Consider the following 27,683-nt stretch of genomic DNA (forward strand, 5'->3'; position numbering starts at 1 on the left):
ATTGCTTAAACAGAAAATGTTGCTAAATACTGAATGTGCAGAAAACAAGGAAATTCAGGATTTATTGTATGCAGCAGAACAGGTTGGAAAGCATACTTTGCAATGTGGTTTTGATTCTTTGGAGGCCTCCTGCAGGCCCACAGCTACGGGTTCTGTAATTAAGAGGCATGCTTGGTTAAAGGAACAAAATCTGCCTGATCATGTTAAAGTTAAATTACTAGATGCGCCTTTAAAGCATGACACTTTGTTTGGTGTTAAGGCAGAAGAGGTGTTAAAGAAAATGGAGGACAAAGCTAAATCAATGCAAACTGTCAAAGATTTTTTACAAGTACAGCCACCTAGGTTTAGTAGACACTGGCCTACAAAAAATTGGTCCTTTCCTGTGTCAGACAGACCTCAAAGGGGCAGACCCAGACGCCCTAGGGGCAGATCCCAGGCGCAAGGTTCTTACAGACTCAAGCAATGGGGTGCTTCTACCTCCAAAGCTGGAGAAGATAGATCGCAAACATACAGAAAACAGTCCCAATGACTTCCCCCTGCCTGCACCAAGCACTTATCTTCTGGCAGCACCCTTAGGGGAAATCTAGCACTTTTTGCTCAAAATTGGCACATCATAACGCAGGACAAGTGGGTTCTAAACATAGTGTCACAAGGCTACAAGTTCCATTCCATATTCTGCCAATGGCAAACGGCTTGCCAGATCTGCCAAAAAATCAATGGGCAGAGGCACAAAAGCAAGTCTCATCCCTCATGAACATGGGGGCCATTCAACAAGTACCAGAGCAAGAGCAGGGACAAGGTTTTTACTCAAGACTATTCCTGGTATCCAGAAAGGACAAGGCCTGGAGGCCGATACTGGACCTATCTATTCTGAACACTTTCCTGGATATTCCAAAATTCAAAATGTTGACCTTGCAACTGCTTTTGCCCATGCTGGGCAAGAACACTTGGCTTGTGACTTTGGACCTAAAAGAGGCATACCTGCATGTCCCAATCAAACAACCATGCAGAAGATACCTCAGATTCAAGGCAGGTTCAATGCATTACCAATTCTCTGCACTGCCCTTTGGCTTATCTACTGTGCCCAGGGTCTTTACAAAGTGCCTGGCACCAGTAATTGCATTCTGCAGACAAAGAGGAATACAAATATACCCTTACTTGGACGACTATCTCATTCAACCAGAAAACAAGGACATTCTTCTTCAACATCTGGCGTTTGTGAAAAGGCTTCTAACATGCCTAGGGTACACAGTCAACAAAAAGAAATCAAAACTCGTACCCTCACAAGAGATTATATTCCTGGGTGCAAGCTTAAATACAACTGCCCAGATGGCTTATCTCATGCCAGACAAACAAAGGTAACTGACTACCTATTTCAAAATGTTGGCAACAAAGACCCAGTTATCTGCAAGAAATATTCTGCAGGCTTTGGGCTTCATGGTATCCTGCATCCTACTAATTCCATATGCAAGACTGCATATGAGGAAACTTCAATGGTACCTAAAAAGTGTTAGGACTCAACATTCACACAGCCTGGAAACAGTCATTGCTCTCATCCCCTGCCTGCAACAGGAATTTCGATGGTGGGCAAAGACTTGTCACCAGAACAAGGGACAGCCATTCACATTACCTCCAGCCAAGCAGACACTAACAATGGATGCATCAGACTATGCCTGGGGAGCCTACATGGCAGGAAGAGGCATTCAGGGCACATGGTCCTCAAACCAATGGCATCTACATATCAATCAAAAAGAGACGTTAGCTGTGCAAAATGCCCTGACAGCCTTCAAGGACCAACTTCATCCGGGACAACTACTGATAAAGACAGACAACACCATGGTCATGTGGTATATAAACAAGCAGGGGGGCACACATTCTTACCCCTTTTGCAGACTAGCCATGACCTTGTGGGACACAGCTTTGACTTACCAAGTACATCTGCAGGCACAATTCCTGCCAGGAAAGGAAAATACTCTGGTAGACGACCTAAGCAGAAACCTCATGGATCCCCACAAGTGGAAACTGGATCCACAAGTCTTCAGCATGATAACAAGCACATGGGGATGCCCGGACATAGATCTATTTGCCTCCCCTATCAATTACCAACTAAAAAGATTCTGCACAAGAACTTATCACAGACAAGCATGGAAAGTGGACACCCTATCTTTTAGCTGGGAAAACCTATCAGTATATGCATTTCCCCCTCTGCCTCTACTCCCCAAGGTGCTCCTAAAGGTCAGACAGGAGAAGCCAAAGATGATACTGATTACCCCAGAAAGGCCATGCCAGTACTGGTATCCAATACTAAGGAACTTATCTCTATACCCAGCTTGGCCCTTACCTCAAATACCTCGACTGCTGTCCCAGCAAAACAATCAGATCATGCACAGCCAACTCAGGACATTAAACTTGGCAGCATGGCGGATAATGTAGTCATAGAAAAAACACCTCTCAGTAAAGCTGTAATGGATGTCATTCTGGAAGCCAGAAGGCCTAACACTAGAAAGTCTTACGCTGGAAAATGGAAGAGATTCTGTGCCTGGAACCAAGCACAAGGAACTGATACAGCGGTACCAAATATTCCTCAGATTTTGCAATACTTAACTGAGATGCTGGACAAAGGCCTATCTTTTTCATCAATTAAATTCCATGCCTCTGCCATTTCGGCTCATTACAATACAGAGCCACCACTTTTTTCTCATCCTTTATTATGGCAGTACCTCAGAGGAGCCAAAAATTTAAGGCCCCCAAGGAGACTACCAATACCTGCATGGGACCTCATCTATGTCTTGGAAAAACTCACACCTCCTTTTGAGCCAGCAGCTACTGCTGACATGAAGTTTTTATCTTGGAAAACAGCACTGCTCTTAGCAATTACTTCTGCAAGATGAGTTTCAGAGCTATAGGCGCTCATGGCTATGGAACCTTTCATCATTTTTATTTTTATTTATTTATTTATTTTACATTTGTTGACCGGGATAGTCCGACTGGATACATGTCCATTTTCAGCGGAGGCCATGGGAGAAAAGCTCCAAGGGTAAGCAGATACAGCATTACATAATACCAGCATTACATATTACAAACAGATTATTTACAGAGATTACATAAGTAAGCAAGTTAAACAAGTTCCACAGGTTAAAGTTAGTCCTGAGCACAAGTCAGGATTAAATTAAATTACACAGTAAACTGGTTAACAGATTTTTACACATTCGAGTTAGCCAGGCTTGATACATTGACATAGCCAGTTAAGTGACAAATGTTGTTTGAGTCTAGTTTTAAATTGACCTAAGGTGGAAAGTAAGGTAATATCAGCTGGAAGAGAGTTCCAGGATCTACTTACAGAGTTTGTAAAGAGAGAATCACCGGCTGTGTTATTAATTTTGCTAGTCTGAATTAGTAGTTTGTTAGAGGATCGAAGCAGTCTAGGATTGTTATAGGGGGTGATAATATTTTTAAGTGCAGGAGTATTGTCCGGATTATAGAGGATTTTATAGGCCATAATCAGTTGGTTATACTGGATTAGGCTAGGTAGTTCAAGCCACCCAAGCTGATTTAGATTGATGCAATGATGTGTCCTAAAAGGCAGCCCAGTGGCAAACCTGGCAATGTGGTTGTAGCAAATTGAGAGTTTGTTAAGGACAGTCTTGTTCAAATTTGAGAGTAGAGGAGATGCATACAGAAGGGTTGAAAGAAGGTGAGAGCGAGCTATGGCAATTTTAGCTGGAGGGGTTAGGAAGGCTTTTATTCTGTAAAGTGACCCTAGTTTTTTATTGATGGTTTTGATAGTTTGGTTAACATGTAGGTCAAATTTGAGATTATTGTCTATGATGACACCTAATAGTTTTGTAGATGGGTCAGGGGAGATTATTGTGCCATCATTTGATTTTATGGTAAAGGTGAAAGCGGTAGACCTACGTGTTGGTGAAAATAACAGCATTTTAGTTTTTTGGGATTTAGGATCAGACGATGTTCAGAAAGCCAGTTTTCTATTGTATTAAAGGTGGTCTGGGTAGCTGACCATAACTCTACTGGAGATGTGGCTGAGCAAATCAGAGTAGAGTCATCAGCATATTGGATACAGCTGACTTTTGGGATGACAGTATAAAGATCGTTAATGAAGATGGAGAACAGCAAGGGCCCTAGTATAGAGCCTTGTGGTACTCCGAGGGTGTTAGGTAGAAGGTTAGAGAGTTTGTTCTGCCAGAGGACAGCCTGCTGTTGACCATTCAGGTAGGATTGAAACCATTGGAGGGCTCCAGTATCTAGACAGAATGTTTGCAGGGTGTGGATTAAAAGTTGGTGATCAACTATATTGAATGCCTTGGAAAGATCCAAAAAGAGGGCTGAGGATATATAATTATTATTGCGATTATGGTTTATGGTGTTAGTAAAGGCTAAGAGGGCTGAAGTAGTGCTGTGATGAGGACGGAAGCCATGCTGAGTGTCTGCCATAAGGCGATTTTGGATTAGGTGGTGCATGAATTGTCTATGAATACATTTTTCCATAATCTTTGCATGTGGAGAGAGTATAGCTATTGGCCTATAATTGGAGATTTCAGTAGAGCTGCCTCCTTTGTGAAGTGGGATTACATAGGATATTTTCCAGATGGTGGGAATTTTAGCTTCTACTATGGTTCGATTGATTAGTATTGAGACGGGGTAAGCAATAGCATCAGCTGATTTTTGTAGGTACTCGGCAGGGAGTTGATCAGCAGACAGTGTAGTGGGTTTTAATTTTTTGATCAAGGTATGGATAAGTGAAGTGGCGACTGGTTGGAAGCTGAATGCAAGTAGGTTTCTAGGGGTGCTACTTTCAGGACCAGGGGAGCTAGGAGGTAGTTGGCTAGCAAGGGCTTGGATTGTCTCAGTAAAGAATTGGTTAAAACTATCAGAAACATCTTCAGGGATTTTATCAATAGTAGCAGCAGGGATTGGGGTTGAAGTTTGTCCAGGATGTAGTAGATTATTTAAACCTGCCCAAAACTTCTGAGGGTTATTTTGATTTACTGTCTGTAAATTACAGTAGTATTGTTTTTTGTCTTGTAAAATTGATTTTTTAATTTCGTTCCTGGATTGCCTGTATTTAATGTGATCTTGAGGGTCTTTAGAAGAACACCATAAAGCCCATGCTTTGTTTCTAAGGGTAATTTTGAGTTTAGACTCTATAGAAAGCCATGGTGCAGTTTTTGCCTTGGTTCTCTTTGAACGAACAGGTGCATGCAAATCAAGGATCTCAAGGAATTTGTTGTTAAAGTATGCTACTGCTTCCTCTAATGGGAGGTGTTTTAGAATAGACCAATTACATGAGTTTAGTTCTTGTTGGAATTTGGCAGGGTCAAAGTTTTTATTTTTTCTAACCTTTCCGAGTAAGGGTTGTTGGGAATTAATGGCTTTGTGCTTAATTACATATGTGAGAAGGTGATCGCTTAGGCCATTAAGGAGGGTACCAGAGGTGTACAGTTGGGGGTGACTGTTTATGAGTACCCAGTCAAGTATATTTTCTTTTTGGTTGGGTTTACCTATCCTGGTAGGGGTGGATATGATTTGTGTAAATGCATGCAGGTTAATATGGGTGGTTGGGGATTCTAAGGAACAGGTGCCCCAGTCTATGTTAAAGCCTCCAAGTAGTAGGGTTTCTTGGGGGTAGTGACATGATAACCAGTGCAGGATATCTTCAAATGTAGATATATTGTTACCTGGGGGAATGTACATACAGATGATATTAATGCATTTATTTTTATTAAGTTGCAATTTGGTGGCAAGAATATCAGAGTTATTAATCTGAGGAGGTTGTATTACATCTATGGTGACATTTAACTCAGATTTATAGAGTACAGCTACCCCACCCCACCCCTACCTCGAAGCACGATCCAGCCTGTGTATGTTGTGCCCAGGTGGTAACACTTCATTGTCTTTAGTGTTAGGTTTCAACCAGGTTTCAGATAAACAGAGAATCTCAGGGGAGTGGACATCCAGAAGTGCATGCAATTCATGTACCTTGTTATTAATGCTTCTAATATTGAGATGACAGACTAGGAGAGAGTTAGTTGGCCTATAAATTGTAGGTTTGTAGCTTAGATTACAAGTAGAAGGGTATGTGTATCTGAAGTGAGTGGGCCAGGGTTGGGGTGAATATCACCACCAAGTATTAGGTTGAGTCTATACTTGGTGATGAACTTCAGGAATTTGTTTATTAGTTTGTGGTAGTGTTTGGATCTAGAGCTAATGTGCCTGGGGTTGAGATGTTGATAGACTGAACAAGATGTTGGATAGGATCTGGTACTGTAAGTATGGTTGAAGCCAAAAATTTAAGGCCCCCAAGGAGACTACCAATACCTGCATGGGACCTCAGCTATGTCTTGGAAAATCAAAATCAAAGCAAAGGCACCTGCAAATGATTCCACAACACAGAAAAGAAATAGCGTATACTATTTAATTATCCGCTTTCGTCCGTAGACTTCCTCAGAATGACACATACAAAACAGTCAGGACTTAAATAGGCAAAAAATCACCATGGAGATTAATTAAAAACAATTAATGATGTCATTTAAAAAGTGAATAATACAACATTTAAAGGAAAATAGTTAAACATTTTAAGTAATGTGTAAACATACTAAATCTTCACTTTTATTAACTTTAAGTTTCCTGTATTTAAGGAAGCATTTGACATTAATAGTCTCATTGAGACCAGGAGGGCGATCAGATCTCAATTTAATCTGCCAGTATGTCTCCCTTTGTAATAAAAAGTTTTTAAAATCCCCCTCCCTTTTGTCTTTTTTACAAACTTCCAAGATTGAAAATAAAAATTTATTAAAGGACTGACAAACTATACTGTGTTTAAAAAGAGCATTTTTGTCATCTTTGGTTTTAATGCTGTATAAGTGTTCCCTTATTCTGGTTTTGAGTTGCCTGGTCGTCATGCCAACGTAAAAAGCAGTGCATGATGAACACAAAGCAATATAAACCACACCAGAAGAGCGACAATTGACAAAACCAGGAACAGAAAAGGTTCTATCAAAGGAAGCCACTGAAATATATGGCCCAGTCAGGATGTACCTACACATGTTGCAATCGTGACAACAATTCATACCTTTTTTACTAGATGGAACACTATGGGAAATGTTGTTACCTCTTTCTAGAATCTTTTTTAAATTGAGGTCGTTCCTATGCACAAATGAAGGTCCTTCACCTAGGGTATCAAACATCTCAGCGTTTCCCTTAATAATACGCCAGTTTTTTTATATAATGTTCTGTATGTGCTGGTTGTCAGAATTCATCCCAAGGGAACACACAATCCTAGAGTTAAAGGTGTTACTATTATTGATTTTCTTGTAAGATACATTGTTCAAACTTGAACTTAATATCGGAGGATAATGACTCATTCGCTTGTTGTAAATGTCAGTTGCCATACTAAATAAATTTGCTTTAGGATAACCCCGATTGAAAAACAAATAAATAATAAAACAAAACTCCTGAAATGCATCACTATCTTTTGAAGTCATTCGGCTTGCCCTGATGAACTGCCCTTTTGGAATATTAGAAATGACATGTCTAGGGTGTCCGCTTTTATAATGGAGATACCCATTGTTGAAAGTTTTCTTTCTATAAATACAACTGTGTAACTTATTCTCATCGAAATCCCATTTTAGGTTAACATCCAAAAAGTTGATGTTAATACCATGGCCACCAGTGACAAACTTCAAATATGTACAACAACAATTGATGTCCTTTAAAAAAGAGTCAATAGACAACTCTTTACAATCTAAAATAAAAAACAAGTCGTCGATGAAACGACAATGAAACAAAATGTGGTATTTGTCAATTAAAGATGGTAAAAATTGACGCTCCCACAGAGCCATGACAAGATTAGCATAGGCTGGGGCAGCTGAAGACCCCATTGCTACGCCTCTTTTCTGTCTATAATATACTTGGTCAAACACAAAAAAGTTGTTCTCTAAAATGATTTCTAGGAGTCTACAGATCAGAGAAATGGTGTTTCTTGAGAAACCAGAATAAAAATTAGTTAAAAAGTTTCTCACAGCTTCAATGCCCTCATCTTGAGGAATACAGGTGTACAAGGACACTACGTCAACCGTTAACATGACATACCTGTTAGGATCAAAACCATTAACAGTCACAAACTGGTTAATTTTAGTTAAAAAATGCCATGAGTCACGTAAAAAAGAGGTTTCGTTACTAATGATAGGACCTAACAAGGCGTCAATGACCAAAGACAACCCTTCAGTGACACAATGTGGGGATGAAACTATAGGTCTGAAGGGTGGATTTACCAGGGATTTATGGGTTTTAGGAATCCCAAAAATAATCCCAATGCGTGGCTGGTCAATGACGCAAAAATCATAGAGCTCAGGGCTAATCTCCCCCTCCATCAATGCTTCATATAAATATGAATGTATAAAGCTTTGACGCTTGTGGATGTCATAAAGGGAGATAGTCTCATATTCATCGGTGTTGTTTAAAAGCTTCAAAATACCTTCAGTGTAATCATTTTGGTTCATGACAACAATGTTGTTACCCTTGTCACTCTTCATGAATCTAACCTTACTACACAAAGACTGTAAATTATTTAAAGCTTTGCTTTCAGCTTGAGTTAAATTTTGTTCACATTTAAAACTATGAGCTAACAACTGATCAACGTCCTGCAGACAGTTCTCTTCAAAAATCCTCATGGTGTGATTTAAATTGGGACAAAAATTAGAAGGTTTAATAAAAACCTGATCAGAATGGACAATATCATGCAGTAAATAATGCAGATTCAGTTTCCTAACATACTGTTTAATGTCAATGACGGTCTTAACATAATTAGCTCTAGACCGTGGAACAAAATTAAGCTCTAATTTTAAAATGTTCAATTCATCTGATGAAAAGATGTAATCAGTCAAGTTAATAACACTGAAAAAACTGCTTCCCAGTTCTAGGCCCCGATGACAGTTTTAGAAGCTTCAGAGCCTGCACCCAAGTTAGAGATTTGTTTAGGTTTGACAACAATGTTGTTGTCAATAGCATTCAAAAAATTACTGTCAGTGTTTGTAATGGCTTTTGGTTCTGAAACAGGAGTAGTGCACTCAACGTTGTTCTGGGGAATATTGTTGTTGTTACCACCTAAAGAGACGGGGTCGGGTACTGGTTCTGCTACGGTACCCGTGTGGTATTCAGCTACTTTCACGGTTTCCTGACCATCAATGTTTGAAACTAACTTCCTATCCCAGTGGTTAAAAGGCTTGAAGGAAGTTTGTTTCAGGGTATTAAAACCTTTGTTGGTCTTGTTGGAGGGACAGTAAGCCAGGTAAGCTGAATTGTTTTCGTAGGCACTAATGTCCCGTAATAATTTACCATGTTTCCGGTTAACATTATCTACTGAAGAGCGCTTTAATTCTTGAATGATAGAGTCAAAAAAACTCCCCAAAACCTTTTTCATCCAAAGATTCCTTGAAATACAACTCAGATTTAATAATTTCCTTTTTTAAGGCCTGTAGTTTCACCAAGTTATTGTCAATTAAAAGTTTAAGAAACTGTAAACCGGCCTCATTGAAAAAGCCGGTCAAAGTCTCGAAAAACGGATCACTAGATACAACTCCGTTGGGGCATTTAAAGAAGCGTAGCCCTTTCGGAACAATGTGCAACTCAAGACACCTTGAAAAATAACAATTTTCCAAATGAATGGCGTTGTACCTTTTAAGTAGTTTGAATAACTGTTCCCGCTTATCCTGGAAGTCTTGGTGCCGTGGTGGTTTCTTAAATCCTTCGACATGACCAAGAGACCCAAACGAATTGTCGGCACGGTCGAAAAAATAACTCAAAGTCATCCGACCAATAGTGCGCGGTGCGGTAGAACCCAAATCTTTCCCTGCCAAAGGTTGGTTATCCAAACAGATGACGGTGTCCAATTCATGGAAAGACCCGACAGGACTAGATATTTTGGTTGTCGGTTCAGCTGCGTTAGCCTTAGAAACAAGAAATTGTAGTGAATTCTTGATGTCCGTTAAAGTGCCAATCAACAAAGCACTCAAATTAATATTCTCAGTTGAAGGTGTAGAATGGATACTGAGATTTAAAAGTGGGTCTTCAGCCGCCTCAGCCATGGTGCTCTCACGAAAAAAATAAAAAAAGGCCAAAGAGGTTTTTAATTTTTTTTTACAACATACTGCTGCTTATTGGCAGATTAAATTGGTCTCTGTGAGGTCTCTCTCAATGCGAGACTATTAATCAAATGCTTCCTTAAATACGGAAGAAACAGAAGTTAAAAGTTAAAGTATCAGTATGTTTACACATTACTTAAAATGTTTAACTATTTTCCTTTAAATGTTGTATTACTCACTTTTATAAGCTTTTTAATTTCATTAATTGATTAAATCTCCATGGTGATTTTTTTTTAATTGTTTTGTATTTTGTTGTTGTTGTTGTCTCTCTGAGGACTCTCGGACGGCGAAATAGCAATATTATTATTCTTCTCTTTCTTTTCTGTGTTGCAGGTGCATTTGCTTTTGCTTTTGATTTGATTTATTAGTTTTGTTCTGCCTTTTTTTTTTCCCTATAAAAAAACTCACAGAAACTTGCAAAAATCCTCACTGGATTTTTCATCCAGACAGGGTCTCCCTGAGGACAAACCCAACATTTATGCCTAAAGTAGTGTCCAGTGTGGCACTTAACCAAGCCATCCATCTGCCTACGTTTTACCCAAATCCACAGAACAAGGTGGAGAGAATTCTGCATTCTTTGGTCATACACAGACAGCTTAGATTCTACTTGGACAGAACCAAAGCTTTCAGGAAGACAGAGCAATTACTAGTGACATGTTCTGCAGGATCATAAGGAAAGCCTATCTCAAAGCAGACTATTTCTAAGTGGTTAGGACACTGCATTCATTTCTGCTACTTACACCATGGCAAACCAGTGCCTAAGGGAATTAGGCCTCATTCCACCAGCAGCCACCTCAGCAGTCTTTCTCAGGGGAGTACCAACCAGAGACATTTTAGAGGCAGCTACTTTTAGTTCAGTGCACACCTTTACAAAGCACTATTATCTGCCACTCTACTCTAAATCCAGGGCAGGCTTTGCCACTGCAGTTCTGCAGGGCCTATTAGCTGCTACTACTGCTGTCTAGTGCCAGCCCCCCAACCATAGCTTTGAGACTCTACCCAAATGTAATGACTGCAACAGTGAAACACGAAGAACATAGTACAGTTGTAGATGTTTGAGTGTATTCACTGTTGCAGTTCAGGTTACCAACCCACCTTCCCCCTTTTTTCTTTTGGATCTTACCTTTCCTTCTCTGATTTATACTACCTATGTGGTGTGGTTTGCTTATAGATGAAGGTAAAATTTATATTGGTGTATTTATATAAAGTTTGGCTACCCTTTTTGGGGCACCTGACATCTGGGGCAAGAAAAACTGAAGAAAATGGTGTTGGTTACTTCTTTTGTACCCCTGACAACCTGACGTCAGGGAGGGGGTGACAGCAGCCGACGCAGGACCCAAGACTTTGGAATTCAGGCCGGCTGAGGGCAACCTGCCAGCAGGATTCCCCAAATGTAATGACTGCAACTGTGAATACACTTGAACATCTACATTTATGGTAAGTGTACACAACTGTACTATCTATACATGTAAACAATTTTGAGGCAGTTCATACCTCCTTTAGAATAGGGAATATTTAGTCTTGGTTTACAGATTTTTATCAATCATTTGATAAGCATGAAGTATTTCTTGTGCAACCGATCCAGCACCTCTTGGGGTCAGTCAATCACTACAAAATTGTAAGTTAGGACAGGAAGAGCAAATTGGTTTATAGCTTGGACTTTGTTCATAAATATCAGTGCTGTTTTCAGTATTAATTTTAGTCTTGTATTCCTTACTAAGTTTTATTCACATTTCTTCATGTTTTATTGCTGATCCTTCATCAATTCCCAAATAATCACACGTTACTTCTTGCTCAAGTTCTTCACATTGCTGTCCCAGGCTGATGTTTTCTTGGTGCTGCAGCTTTCCTGCTTTAAAAGTTGCTTTTGCACACTTATCAAGACCAAATGACATTCTTATATCATCTGAAAAAGTTTTGACCACACGCAGTTGTGCTTTCAGTTTCTCATTTAATGAGCTATATAGTTTTAAATCTTTCAGAGAAAGAAGATGAGAAAGTCTTTACACTTTGTTTTCTGGGAGCCAAATTGTAACCATGACCTAATCTGTTAAGTAGACAGCTTAATGGGTCCAGGGCAAGACAAAAGAGCAGCGGTGATTGAGTCACCCTGGAATATTCCCCCTTGGATTTTTATCCCTGGAAGAATAATTTGTCCTTTATCATGGCTTAACTGCATAGTAGTCTGCCACTGTTTCATTGTCACTGTAATGTGTTCAATTAGTGTAGGGTGTACCTTCATAGGTTCGTACCTTATACATTTTAAGCACTCTTTTATCCATTGCTTTTTGTAGTCTATCTATACCATACTTAGATTCTGCCCCTTTTTACAGTTCTCCATTATGACTTTATTTAATAACAAATGATCTTTTGTTCCACATGACTTTCTTTCATTACCCTTTTCTTCTGTTGCCACGATTTTCTTCTAAATGACTATAAACTCTGTCGGCATCAATCCAGTCTATAGCTTATATGTTGTTGGAAGGCAAGTTATTGGTCTATAGATAGAACAATTAGTAAAACCAGTACCATCTGCAGTGGATTCCATAACAACAGTGAAAAGGAAGAGGTGTTAGAATACACAGCTCCAAATCATCCATGAAGTCACATGGGCACAGTTTAGACAAGCCACGTATGCCACCTGTGTGGATTATTCCAAGTTATATGAAATAATCTAACTGGCAGACAGAACAAGTAAAACTGATATTAGTGCATTAAATGCTATGTTCTCAAGACAGGGAATACCTAATGTGCTCATTTGACATTGGTCTACAATACACAAGTCAGGAATTCAGAAGACTTCTGCAAGAGTGGGAATTCAAACACACAAGCTCTAATCCACAGTATCTACAATCGAATGGGTAAATACAGGGAACTATCCAAATATTGTGGAATGTCTTGGAAAAGAGCTATAGCAAATCCTATGAGGATTGTTATCCTGCTGTCTGGAGCATAGGCATAGTCCACTGGTCCACCGCATGAATTCAGTATGTTACCACCCCAACTGTTGATGGACAGTTTGAAAAGGAGATTACATGCTTCAGCTACATTATTGATGCCTAAAAATTAATATAAAGTAAAGGAAATGTAGGAAAGAAAGCAGAGACAGAAATCCAGAAATTCTACCATGATAGTAAATGCAAAAGACTGCCAGAACCACAGTCTGGAGACAATGAAAGAATACAAAAGCCACGGGAATGTTGGTAAAGCCACTGTACCCAGGTACTATGTAGTTTGCAGGGAGGATGTTAAGCTGTGCAGAAGATATCACAGACATTTGTAAAAGACAAATATGTCAAAGTCAAGGGCTAAGGAAGGTGACCAACCAGAAATGTCACAAACAGTCCTGTTACAAGAAAAGTCGTGCTCCACAATAGTTTGTAACACTTCTCTGCAGTCATACTACACAGTAATGTGTAATACTTTTCTGCAGTTGTGCCACACAATAGTGTGTAACACTTCTCTGCAGTCGTGCCAAACAGTAGTGTGTAACACTTCTCTGCAGTCATGCCACACAATAATGTGTAACACTTCTCTGCAGTTTTGCCACACAGTAATAAGTAACACTTCTCTATAGTTGTGCCACACAATAATGTGTAACAATTCTCTGTATTTGTGCCACACATGTGCCACTCAATAATATGTAACACTTCTCTGTAGTCATGCCACACAATAATGTGTAACACTTCTCTGCAGTCGTGCCACACATAAGCATGTAACACTTCTCTACAGACATGCCACACAATAGTGTGCAACACTTCTCTGCAGTCGTACCACACAGTAGTGTGTAACACTTCACTGCTGTCATGCCACACAATAATGTGTAACTCTTCTCTGGACTCATGCCACACAATAGTGTGTAACACTTCTCTGTGGTCATGCCACACAGTAATGTGCAACACTTCTCTGCAGTCATGCCACACAGTAATGTGTAACACATCAATGTGCAATACTTCTGTTCTGCAGTCGTGCCACACAATAATGTGCAACACTTCTCTGCAGTTGTGCCACAAAGTAATGTGCAACACTTCTCTGCAGTCATGCCACACAGTAATCTGCAACACTTCCCTGCAGTCATGCCACATAGTAATGTGCAACACTTCTCTGCAGTCGTGCCACACAGTAATGTGCAACACTTCTCTGCAGTCGTGCCACACAGTAATGTGCAACACTTCTCTGCAGTCGTGCCACACAGTAATGTGCAACACTTCCCTGCAGTCGTGCCACAAAGTAATGTGCAGCACTTCTCTGTAGTCGTGCCACACAGTAATGTGCAACATTTTTCTGCAGTCATGCCACACAGTAATGTGCAACACTTTAATGCAGTTGTGCCACACAATAATGTGCAACACTTTTCTGCATTAGTGCCATACAATAATGTGCAACACTTTTCTGCATTAGTGCCACACAATAATGTGCAACACTTTTCTGCAGTCATACCACATAATAATGTGCAACACTTTAATGCAGTCATACCACACAGTACTGTGTAACACTTTTCTGCAGTTGTGCTACACAATAATGTGCAACACTTTTTTGCAGTCCCGCCGCACAATAATGTGCAACACATTTCTGTATTCGTGCCAGACAATAATGTGCAACACTTCTCTGTAGTCATGCCACATAATAATGTGCAACACTTCTCTGCAGTCATGCCACACAATAATGTGCAACACTTCTCTGTAGTCATGCCACACAATAATGTGTAACACTTCTCTGTAGTCATGCCACACAATAATGTGCAATACTTCTCTGTAGTCATGCCACACAATAATGTGTAACACTTCTCTGTAGTCATGCCACACAATAATGTGTAACACTTCCTGCTTTCGTGCCACAAAATAACTTGTAACACTTTTCCATTAATTATGTATGACGGTGTAGCTTGTACCATTACCATAATATGGTAATGAGGGGATCTGTTGCTGTGAGTGCTCCCACTGGCAGGAGCTCAGTTATGTCATTCTGTGAGAAAAGATAAAAAGCAAGCAACCAACAGGCTGATATAAAATTTTAATAAAATAAAATAATAATGAGAGCTTTCAGGTCCAAGCCCTTCATCAGATAAAATAAAATACATTCAAGTCAGCATTTATACAACATTTAAAAATATCATAGCCAATCGTATGCTAACACTTTACTCTCCGCCAGAGTTGTGTAAGGGCTGGTTTCAAAGGTATGACTCCATTGAGGACAGGTGCTTTATCAGCATTTATTGTTTTGTTCTTGAAGCAGCAACCTTTAGTGAGGAAGTTTCGTTTAGTTTTTTTGAGTGTTTTTGTTTTTATGTCATTCTGTGGGAAACAGACACAAGTGAGGTTGTGTTATCAGGTTTGTCTGAACTGTAGGGGACTAGGCTGGTAGGATTTTTCCTGCCATAAAAGCGAAGCAACACATCAGCAGAGAAGGAGGATAAGTGCAGTCAGACACACTATATCAACTGTCGGTACATGGTTTTGTTCCTGTAACATATGTAGGTGGGACCAGACCATACACAGTTGTTGAATTTCTGAATTGTGTACTTTGTGTATAATCCTAAAGGTGGGGTCATTTGAATGTGTGCTCTGTGCATGGAATACCGTAGCTATGCAGTGGGAAGGCAAGCAGACTTTTTGAATGACACATAGGTTAGGTAAGCGATTCTACTGTGGATCAGCCCTACTCCATTTGGTGCATCGTCTACATATCCCATCCCAGGTCTCAAATGATAGTAGACAGGCAAAGTTGATATAGATCCTGTGCATGATTATGTTCCTCTCATTACATATTTTTAAACAAATACATTTCATATGCAGATTACTGAGACCATATTTACTGAAATAACTGTACATTTTATATTCCTGCAAATTTTGCTGTTATTTTTTCAGTGTTTTCATTCCTCATTTCTGTGGCTTAAACTGCTATGAGTTTTTACTTAAGCAGTCTTATTCCCTGTTTTTCAGACATCAATGAATGTGAAGATGTTGGTAATGGGCCCGGACGGTGTAAACATGGGAAATGTGAGAACACTGAGGGATCATATCGCTGCATTTGTTTACCAGGCTTTGTAGCTTCTTCCCAGCCAGATGAGTGTTTGCCATCAGCACCAAAACAAGGAGATGGTCAGCAGTGATGGAGTTACAGAAGGACTGGACACATTCCATCTCAATTATATATAAAAAAAAGAATAAAGCAATACTTCAGAGGCAGGGGCTTTGTTACATGGGACTGCTTAACTGTAATCAGAGACAGATCTTACTTTTGCAGCAACAGACTACAGGGTTGTGTAAGGCACTAAAACCATATTTAATGATATTAAGAATTGCACATCCCTACCATATTGGAAGTACATTACCTTTCACATTGATTATTTATTTTTTATGGTCACCACAGCCCCCTTAGCTAGCTCCTGGTATATTCCATCAGTAGTACGACTCCTAGTGCTTTATTGTCAAGTTAGACTCACACCTGCAGTGATTTCAGTGCACTCTAAGCACCTGTGGAGGCAGGAGTCTGCTAGACCCGTTGTGTATAACTGCTGGATAAGGGTATGCTTGTAATTTAGAATGGAGGTGACCCCTTTCAATTGCCAGAGGCCCTGGTAACTAGAGGTGAAACACATATCTGAGCAGCTATATGCCAACATGTGGAACCACTCATTGCACTGTTACCATGGTAACTCCTGCCTATGTGTTCATACATACATGTATGTCAGTGGTGTGTAGCACTCTCTCCTGTAATTACATATGTGGTGATGCAAAACTGCAGTGTCACTGGCAATTACATATATGGTGATGATAATATGTTACACTGTCATTACATTTATGATGACAGTATACTGTTGTGTCACCTATGGCTGTGGATAAGACACTATGCTGCTCTATCAGTGATTACATACACGATGATGTCATGTTGTGATGTCACCTTTACATATATCGCCACACCATCTTCTTTGATTACATGTATGCTTATTATATGTTGTATTGTCACTTGTGTTTACTATGGCACTCATGTTTATCCCTGAAATGCTCAACTCAACTCCTCTGCTAATATTCTTTTAACACAGAAATGTTTCCAAAGTAAGGTTTATGATGTTATCAGTTTTGTATATAGCAGTTTGCCAGAAGTAGCTTTATAAGTACAATACTGATTTATTTTTTAAGAGTATAAGTAGTGATAAAGATGGATTCTCAGTTTCATTCACATTAAACTTGACAGAGCTATAAATGTTACTACTGCAAGTGAATTATCAGTTTTGATATAGAACTGCATTGAAAACACAGTATTAAAACTGCATTATAAAGGTATAATGCAGACAGTATTATCAATGAATTATCATTCCCACAGGTAACAACTAAAAGAAATAAGAATGGAATATTAGACCCCCCCAGAACACGATCAAAGCATATTAAGCATTTTAAAATTTACTATAAAAATTGAGTGCTAAGGTGGGAAAAACTGCAACTCGTCAGTGGCTGTTAATGTTCATAAGGGCAGCACAAGTAAAAATATGCTCACACTACAAGTTCTAATATTGACAGGAGTAGCACCATTACTTATCAATAATTTTACATAAAGTAATATTTTTTTCTTGTTTTTATTGATACAAAACACGCACATTCTTTGATCCTTTCCACATGCCTAGCATTACTTAGCTGTCAAACCTCCTTAAAACAATTTGGTCAGAAATTAATTTTAATGGTATCTGTGGCAATCTGCACAGTGGTATTGTTAACTAGAAGTAACTCAGGCGAATAAAAGATATCAAACAAAATAGTACACTGCAAACAAGTAAGTGCAGAGGTTGTCTGGTTATATAAATGAACATTCCCTTTCTAACAAATACTAATAGGGACTGTTCTTTATCACCTGTTCAGTGTTTCTGAGTGACAAGTATACAGCACTAGATACAACATGTTAGGCAGTTATATGGTGATCTGTGAGGAATACATACATTTCATCTTTGTAAAAATCATACTAAGTACTTACCACAGACATTAGTGTGTACCATATTGCCCCCTATTTCACTATAATGGCTGCACATTGCAAGACAGTTTGCAAATTTCTGTTCAGAATTACATTCATTGTTTTGTATTTGTGGACAGAATTATACTTCATTGTCTTGTAGTTTTATAAAACCAGCCTTTTGGGCGGTAGGGCCCTTAATTTCTTTCATCTGCCATCTGTCTGTTGTTGCTTGTTTTGCTGAAAGAAATTATAGCTTTTATAGATTTGCATGGACCTGCCCCATTTTGCCCTGGTGGCTGGTAGGTGCAGTGTAGTGACATCAGTGCTGGGCCCATTATAGTCAAGTGTTTTCATGTCTCTACCCTAGAACCAGCAGTGGGCATTCACTTCCACTGCAGTCCTTCCCACCCTGGTTCCTGCCATGCATGGGTCTGCTAGTAAAACTCAACTGGGTTGTAGGCAGAGCTGTGTCCATCTGTACTACATAGCCAACTAAAATGATTTTTTTCTCCCAATTCTACTATTTTTATTGATTGTGAAGCCCATTTTTGGCTATCCTACTCCATGACTCAAAGTTCATTGTGCCACCCCTTCTCCACTGCCCCATATAGCCAATCCATTCCTCCAGGAGGTGAGATTCAAGCATGGAAGAGCAGAGCAATCAGTCATCTGAGGATACAGGATTTTGTTGCTTTAACGCCCTAACTCCTTCTGTGCATACCTGTAGCAGTTCCCCATTTAGCATGCAATGGGCATCAATGACGGCATGTCACTTTATTATCCGGGTGATGTAATCCTTCAAGAGATCCTTGCCCCTTTTGAAGCTAGTGCACTGGGGGTCTACAATAAGAACAGGCACCAAGATATGTACCCATGCCCTTCTCCCAAAGAGAATTGAGTAGCAAAGCAGCATCACTCCTTTGTTCCCATGCCAGCACAGGTAGGCACTCAAAGCTACTATTTAAACTTGGTTCACATGGGCAATAGTCAAAAGATTTTAACTTCTATGCAAACAGAGCTGGCAAAGCCCATTTTTTAATTAATGCATCCAATGCAAATTTCTAATCTCAGAAAATAAAGTACTGAACTTTATAAAGTAATGCACTCCATAGGCTGTCCTGTAAATATCAGAGTGCAGAGTCTAATAAGGTTCTGTTTTCATGCAGAGGTGCTGCTGTTATACCACCTCTTATAATACTGCTATCCCTGTTTCACTTGGTTTCCACGTGTCAGCCTTAAGTTGTTCATGTCCACACAATGCAGTTAACATTTACTGACAGCCTTAAAGTCTTAATGCAGGTAACCAGAGGACACTGTACTTTGTAAAGATGCTAGTCCTCGGTTTTTAACTCCCACCCTTGTATTGCAAGACACATTGACCTTTGAGTAGGCTGTGTCACTTTCCGTGAGCTCCCATTCTTTTTGTGTTATCTTTTGTGGGGTCCCTGCACTTACAAGCACCACCTTGATGGTGTTTCACTGTGGTTATAATTTGTCATTTAAAAATTATATATATAGAGTATTTTGTAGCTGTGTAGAATAATGTTATATCAGATGTATTTTCTGCCCTGTGGTGCAGATGCAGGTACTCATGATACCCCTGTCTGTCATCTGTTGCTTGCTTCTTGTGTTTAGCAGCTTTGGAATCCTGGGACTGACAGCCAGTTAAGTCGTGGAGAATGCACCCGATTAGTTTTTGGCCAGACTTACAGAGGGTGTCAGGTCTATGTGTGGCTACTCTATTGCCCAGGGTATCAGTCATACTGCCCTTGTGGTAGGCCGCAATTCAGTATGCATGTTGTTCTAAGCTATTTGCACCACATCTGTGACATCTGCAAAAAATCTGCAGCAACAGGTTCTGACAGAGTTAGCTAAGGGTGGTACTTGAATGTGTTTCAGTGTACCATCAGTATCCAGTGAGTCCTTACACTTGGACAGATTCTCAGTCACACAGTGGAGGCTGTGGAATTGATTTTTCATCACATGGTACCTCATGTCATGTGACTGAAGTATTTGGTTAGAAGGAGATTTTTGTGCCCTCAGAAACTGTGAGAAGATGGTACATTAACAATTCCACATTCGACCACACGTGCCTATGATTACTGTGCCACTTCTGCAAAAAACTTTCACTCAAGAATCTGCTCTGCTCCTACGCTTGGCCTGCCAGTCTGGACAAAACTATTACAGTATTTGAACATAACAGTTTTTGTGCACTTCGTTGATATGGGGGGGTGTATATTCTCCAGGAAAGATGAAACTGGTGAATAGAATAAGAGACTTTAAGGTGGTCTTTCCATGATTCTAAAACAAGGAATATTCAGAGGGGCTATTATTTCAGAAACTTTGCTGGATTGTATTTCCTAAGCACATCCCTCTCTGAAGGTTAGTTCCAAATGGTACTTAGTTTTGCCTTAATGTTAGCATTCAGTCTTGAAAAACTGAAAAAAGTGTTGAAACGCAACTAATTACAGATGATTTCTGAAAGACTGAAATGGGGTTATTGGTCCCTAACATACACCACAAGCTTGTTTTTATGTAAGTATTTCTGCTGTTTTTTAAGTACATAAGATAGCCAGTTGCACATAATCTACAGTTTGAAGCATTACAGAAAATGTGGAATATCTAAAAAATGTGTTCAAAATACTTTTGTGAATCAATGAGCATTGCCTATTGTCAGTAACATTCCAGCTACAGAAGCCTAATGTTATTATGGCCTGTTACTTTGTGGTTTTAGCCAAGGATAAATACAGAGAAATTACATAGGCAGTTTTTTTTCTGCATTATGAAGAAAACTGACAAGTCTTCTTGTATAGACGGAAATAAAAGAAGCAAAAGGGCTCAAGGAAAAGCAGTAGAAACTGCAAGGCCACTGTGATGCTTAACGCCAAAGCACGTGGACATTTTAGAATGCACTGATGGAAAACAGTGGTGCCTCTCCAAAAACAAGATGCCCTTACGAAGTTCTACAAAGAGGCTTTGGTTATGAATGTATTTGGTTTACCTCTAATTGCAGATGTTTTTCATATACCTTAATAAATTACTGGTTACCTTACAAGATATGTGTGTGTCACTGTCTTTGGAGGGTTTGGCATTGACTAAGAAGGAGTAATGTTGCAAAAGGTTAAAAGTCAAGTACATCCTTATTCTGGCTTTAATCTTGCTGTATTTACAGAGCAAGATAAGTTCTTATCTTGAGTACTTATTTATCTGGAAAGTTGTATGATTTTCTAATTAGTCACTCTGAAATGGGATGGAATTATTTGCACTAAACTACTACTGCCCACACACACACACACACACACACACACACACACACACACACACACACACACACACACACACACAGTTGTAGAAAAGCCTCTGCTTTTGAGACCTCCCAGCATTAAATGTTTTGTATTTCAAGGATTTTCAACAGAGATGGAACGTGTTCATCTGAAAAAAATGGCAGTAAGTGTTGTGTGTAGCTTTTCCTGTGAAACTGTAAAATTAATTTTATTTATCAGTCTACAATGTCTCAGTTAGCTGTAAACTCAAGCCTAAATGGAATCTTACAGGTTTTATTTTTGCAGACAAATGCTATGAGGAAATACATGTAGTATAAAGACTAGAGAAAAAACCCTCAAGACAGAGAAAAACTGCGCTGAGTGACTAAGAATTGCTGCAGAGTTAAATGGATTTTTTTAAACCCTATGCTGTTTTTAGTCTTTTTCACTGAATAGTCACCTTCAACTGTATTATCTTCCCACTTAACTTACTCTTTGACCCCAGATAAGTGAAGAACCTTCTACATGCTTCATTCCTCTCAGTTCTTTGTTTAAAACTGACTTCCCCTGGATACGGGAAGCCACATCCCTCATCTTAGCTATCATAAAAATTAGAGCTGATGTATAAGCAAACATGCCAGGGCCCAGGGAGCAGCTCTGGAGTTCAGGGAACAGTGTTCGTTACTGTTAAATGTAACGTCAGTGACACTGCAGGCAGCAACAACTATGTTTCAGCAGCAGGTTTACAAGGTCATTTTAATTCCTACACAGAAACTCACCTGAACTCACCAGTAACACCAGTTTAATATGAATGTGGACGTGTCATACAAGTGTGAAGCAATCAGTAATGCCCAACAGGGTGTGTGCTACTGTGTAAATAACACCCACCCACCCACCCAGAAGTGTTTGAAGGGGCTCCATACCCCTGGAAGAGCGTTATTTACACAGTAACACACTTTCGAGAGAGCATTGTTGCATTTAGAGAATGAGGGATATATGTTAAATTTTTTTTTGTATTTGTTTTTTCTTAAATATGTGTATATATATATATATTTTTTTTTTTTTTTTTTTATGTAAAATAATTCCTCTCTCTAATGTTTCAAACTTCCTGTAGTATATGTAACTGTTGTTGGAGGGAGTATTTTACATTCAAAATATAAGTTTGACAAATATTTAATGCCTATATACAGACATACACAGACACACACACAAACATAGACATTCAGAAGTGGTGTGCCTTTAAAAACACACATGATTAAACTCAGTTAAAAATCCTGGCCATTAAAAGTTTCATACCTCCATAACTCTTAACTTTTCAGATTTTCGCAGAATGTCTAGACTTTTTGCCTCATTTTTTTTTTTTTTGGGTGGGGGTCTGGTCCTTATAAAATTTGTGGTTTGCTGGCAGATCATTGGGGGTTGAAGTCAATAAATAATGTCTTACATTTGAGTTTCAGACTTCATATCCTTCGTGAAATGCATGCTAATTCTATTAGGTCAATACTTAAAATCTGTTCCTATTTTTTGGGCCCTTTCCTCCCTTTATCTTGGGCTTTGTCCAGATTTCTTGAGCTAAGAGGTTGAGAGGTATTCATATCTCTTAATTTGTAATGAAAAAGGGATAACGGATGGTTTACTGCAGTCGCTGCTTAACCTCTCGCTGCACATCTCACTCTCATTCTTATCTCCCACTTTCATCCACACAAGCACATATACAGTCACACATGTGGACAAAAACATAAACACAAACGCACAAATACAGTTTTCTGCTTTTTTACAATATTTTTGTTTTAATTTTACACTCATTAAACAGCAAAAGTGCTATTTAGCTAGTGAAAATAATGGCAGCTATTGGCATTTCAATTGTCCGAACTCCACAGCAGCTTAATATGCTGCCATAAACCAGCAAACTTGTTTTCCAGTGGGTGTTGCTAGTACATTAACATCCTGCTGGAGAATGTTCATTCTCCAATCAGAATGACAATGCACAGGTCACCCATTCTTTAAGGTTAAGTAATGTTTCTCATTTTTAAAAAGCCAATAAATACAAGCCATCTTGTTTTGATGTGAAGTGGGCAGTACAGTGGATGGGTGTATGACCAGATCCTTTCATTTAAACTTTTACTAGAGGAATGCAGTATGAAACAAAAGTCCAATTTTGTTGTTGTGTGGTATAGATGTATGGAAGTTATAAGTCCAAGAAATTTACTATGAAACGTGTCTTCCTTACATGAGACTCAAAACAATGCAACTGTAATATTGTAACGTAACAAAACTGTAATGTTACCAAACTGCTCAAAATTGGGCAAAATAGCGAAGAATCATTTTTGCAAGGTGCCTATATGCTCCACCAGTCTCCCAATATGTCACCTCTGGCTCCATTTCTCATATATTATGAGAACACAGAAAATCAGAAAAGGAGAAAAGGTGTTGAAAAACTCACATTTCCTTCTTCGCCAAGTTGCCCAGCTTCACAATACAGTAAAGCATTTGGAACATAATGGCTTCCAACATACTAAAATACTGACAGTATAACTATGGCAGTATAAGTTCAAGAGTTTAGGGTGCTTGATCCAGGACAAATTTTTATTTAATTGTTTGCAGATGGTTTATGGAGATGTGTCTTCTCAAACTTTTGAGACAAGTGAAGTGTTTCCTTAGTTGATCATACAGCTATGTTTTATAAGGGAAGTTTGAACAGACATGGATATTGAGAACCATGCCTGACATCTGGAAATGTATTGCACCACAAGTGTAGTGACTCATTATGAACACTGGTGACATTATGTGATTCAGAGACACAATAAAGCCAAGCAATATCATTAGTGGTTGAGGTTATTATGTCTCTAACTTAAACACTATGTAGTTACAGGTAACCATGCTAGCATTCTCCCCTTTGCATTGTTACTGACCTGTGCCTCTAACAACCCATGTAAAATAGTTGCACAGGCACACAGAAGTATGCAGAAACACACACACATAAAGCTTCACAGCGCTAAAAACACCACTCTTGCCATAGGAAAGAATGGATCTATGTGCAAACTATCAAAATATGGCACACACTTTTTCACTTCACTCACCAAATATTATATTAGAGTTATTCTTTGAATATCTCCATTGTGCTATTTAAGTCCCATCAGACACTTCCATGAACCATACACTCCCACGTAGCATTAGTCATGCCCCCAGACTGCAGTATTTGCGTGGGGTCTTTGCAGGTGAGACTAGTGTAGCATTACGAACCAAAGCCTTCTTACTGCTGGTGTAGCATTATGGACCAAAGCCTTCTTACTGCTGCAGCACTGTTCCAGTCTCTGGATGAGAAATGCAGATGGTACTGATCAAACCTGCCCAAAACAGGTTTGCACACTGCTGTCAAGGTTTCTGAATTCAGGCCACAGTGAATCTTTGCTGAGTTGATGCACAAATAGCAACTGCACTGGCAGTGACTATATATAGGTAAACCTATTCCCATGTAAAATTGCCTAGTTAAAATATCTTCATATATTTTATATAGATTTCTGTTTGTTATAAAACTCTGCCTAACTGTGCCATAGTCGACTAAATGTATTTCATCCAAATGAACAGTTAACAAAAAGAAGTTTCAATTACCCATTTGCACATTTGCATTCCATGTCATGAAATGTTATAGTACATACATACATACATACATATACACACACACACACACACACACACACACACACACACACACACACACACACACACACACACACCTTATAAACGTAGAGAGATTATGCATGTCAGTAACTGTTTACGTGTGTGTGTGTGTGTGTGTGTGTGTGTGTGTGTGTGTGTGTGTGTGTGTGTGTGTGATACAAATATGTACACATAAATTACATGTAGTTGGCAGGTAAAGAACAAAGAAACAGCAAAAAAGAAAATACACCCTGTGACGCCCCTGCACTGGCCCAGTAATCAAGGAGCCTCAATCCTCACTACTTAGGACCAGTGAGGGACATACACATTTGAAGGATGACAAGTAAATGCACACAGTAAAGTACAATTTCCCTTAAGAGCACACAGAGATCATAGTCAATCTGGGGCTGGTTTCTGCCTCTTTCTTCAGATCCCCAATAAGACTCCCCACTGGCACAGCTAGAGAGTTAAAATCTCAGCTGAGTGGTCAAGCCAAAACCTCTTGCACTCTCTCTATCCAACCAGTGCTTCTTGTCCCTGCCTAAGTAGCACACACACACACGCACACGCACACGCACACGCACACGCACACACACACACACACACACACACACACACACTTTGAGATTTGATTTACACAGACACTCCTGGGGAAGGCTAGCATAGATTTACTAGCTATGCCCCCTTCTGCCCAGACTATAAGGTAGTTATCACTGCCACCAATGACTACTTATCAGCTACTCTAAGGCCCTTACACAGTGGGATTGGGCACCCTTTTGAAAATGATGTGTGTGTGTGTGTGTGTGTGTGTGTGTGTGTGTGTGTGTGTGTGTGTGTGTGTGTGTGTGTAGGTGACCTCAATATAATATTGGTGTGTGAGTGCCTCCATGCACACAGTCAAGCTCAGTGCTAGCGCTATGTGTCTGTACGTCGGACAGATGTGAGCTGTGTATGGTACAGTTGACAGTTCATCAGTGTCACCCCAACCATGAGAACTGGCTCTGCCAAGAGTTGCACTGGCACCTCCATACCCAAGGTCAGATGCAGGGCTACTACCTGCATGTGACAGATGTCTACTGGATGTGGTCCCTTCACAGGAATGCCCAGGACTTTGACCCCATGGCCTGCCATGTCAGGGTGTGGAGACCACACTCCCTGATGGAGTAGTGGAAGTACTGCCACTATGGAAGCATGATCAGACACAGCCACATTGGCTCTCAGCAGATGTAGCTGCTGACCTGTACCCACAAGGCCAACATTCCCCTCCCAGCACATGCTCCACCACAGACTATGTGCATTCCATGACAGATATTCTGTGCTCCATCACAGACATACCTCACTCCAATGTGTTATTCATCTGATGCATGGAATCAACAACACCATGGAGGCAGTCATGGATGTCAGACTGTGCCACATCTAAAACCCTGAGCATTTCTCTGGAGTGCCTTTCTGAATGTGCCTGTTCCTCCATGATGGCCCTAAACATATATTGCATTACACATGAAGAGACACCTGCCACAGGTGAAGGATGGACAGCAGGCCTCCTTCAAGCATACCTATCGAGCCCCCTGAGTGGCACCTCTCCAACAGTTCGGCTATGGCTAGATTCTACAGGCTCTAAAGCAGCAGTAGCCACACTTCCCTGGTCAATGTCCTCACCCTGCATCTGTTCAACACCTGTGGCCTCAGTGGACTGGGGATGCATAGGCATACTGGTTGTGTACTAGGAAAATGAGGGTGGTCACTGAGTGTCAACCTCTGTGTCAGATTCTGCCTCTGCAACTCCCAGCTCTGCCGCAATTTGGCCACCATCATCATCAGAGTCAAATGAAACACTGATATCAGGTGGCGCAGGGAACACAGAACCATGTCCATGATCACCTGTGATAAAAGGAAGAAATACAGGCGTACATTAATACCTGCACTACTATTCTTCAGTATATGTTAAACAATTTACACTGCTGTCACTATTACAGACAGTCATACCTCCCAACCTCCTAAAGTAAGGTGCCTGGATAAAGCCATCAATAACGGTTGGTCAAAGGCCCAAGAATAGAAACAATTTAGAAATATTGCTCTTACAAACCCTGAAAGTTGATAGGATTGTGATGAAAGGAGGTACTGCCAGCACAGCTACCTGGAATTTTGTAAATAATTATATGTCATTTGTAAAAAGTAAATGGTGCCAAGAGCAGCGTAACGACCATGAACCAAAAGGCTGCTAATGTTGCCAATAACTAGTCCCAGAATTTTGCAGAAACAATATTTATTATAAAACACAAAAATTACATGAAGGATAAGCACTTTCATCACAATGACTTCATCAGAACAAGAAACTGTTGTAAAAATACCCATTTTAGACAATTAATATTTGTCATATGACCCAAGCAATTAAGTTTTAAAAAACAGTCATAAAACATTTCATATAGAAAACTTTAAAAATCTAAAAAACTGTAGAAATAAGCCCTATTTAATACAGAGATACAGGTTAGTATTTTAACAACTTTGGAATTTATAATTTATACATTTAAATAAACTAAGCCCAGGAAAAACTTGGTGATTCCAGGGCAGTTGAAAAAACAAAAGCTGAACTAGCAATTAAATGCCAAAAGGAAACTACACTAAAAGGTTATTCGTGTCATAATTTACAAGC

The 27,683-nt window shown here is 39.6% G+C and overlaps 1 protein-coding gene across 1 annotated transcript in view; it reads left to right on the forward strand.

The window, feature by feature from the left end:
- Nucleotides 1-21,166, forward strand: part of LTBP2 (latent transforming growth factor beta binding protein 2) — a 3,457,946-nt gene extending 3,436,780 nt beyond the window's left edge. The window contains exon 37 of the mRNA XM_044074624.1: nucleotides 16,103-21,166. Within this exon, the coding sequence (XP_043930559.1) occupies nucleotides 16,103-16,272 (170 nt within the window). The 3' untranslated portion in view covers nucleotides 16,273-21,166. The remainder of the gene's footprint in view (nucleotides 1-16,102) is intronic.
- The last annotated feature ends 6,517 nt before the right edge of the window (nucleotides 21,167-27,683 follow it).

The sequence above is a fragment of the Protopterus annectens genome, chromosome 6.part0 (genome assembly GCF_019279795.1).
Source record: "Protopterus annectens isolate FY-2018-M chromosome 6.part0, PAN1.0, whole genome shotgun sequence".
Taxonomy (NCBI): domain Eukaryota; kingdom Metazoa; phylum Chordata; order Ceratodontiformes; family Protopteridae; genus Protopterus; species Protopterus annectens.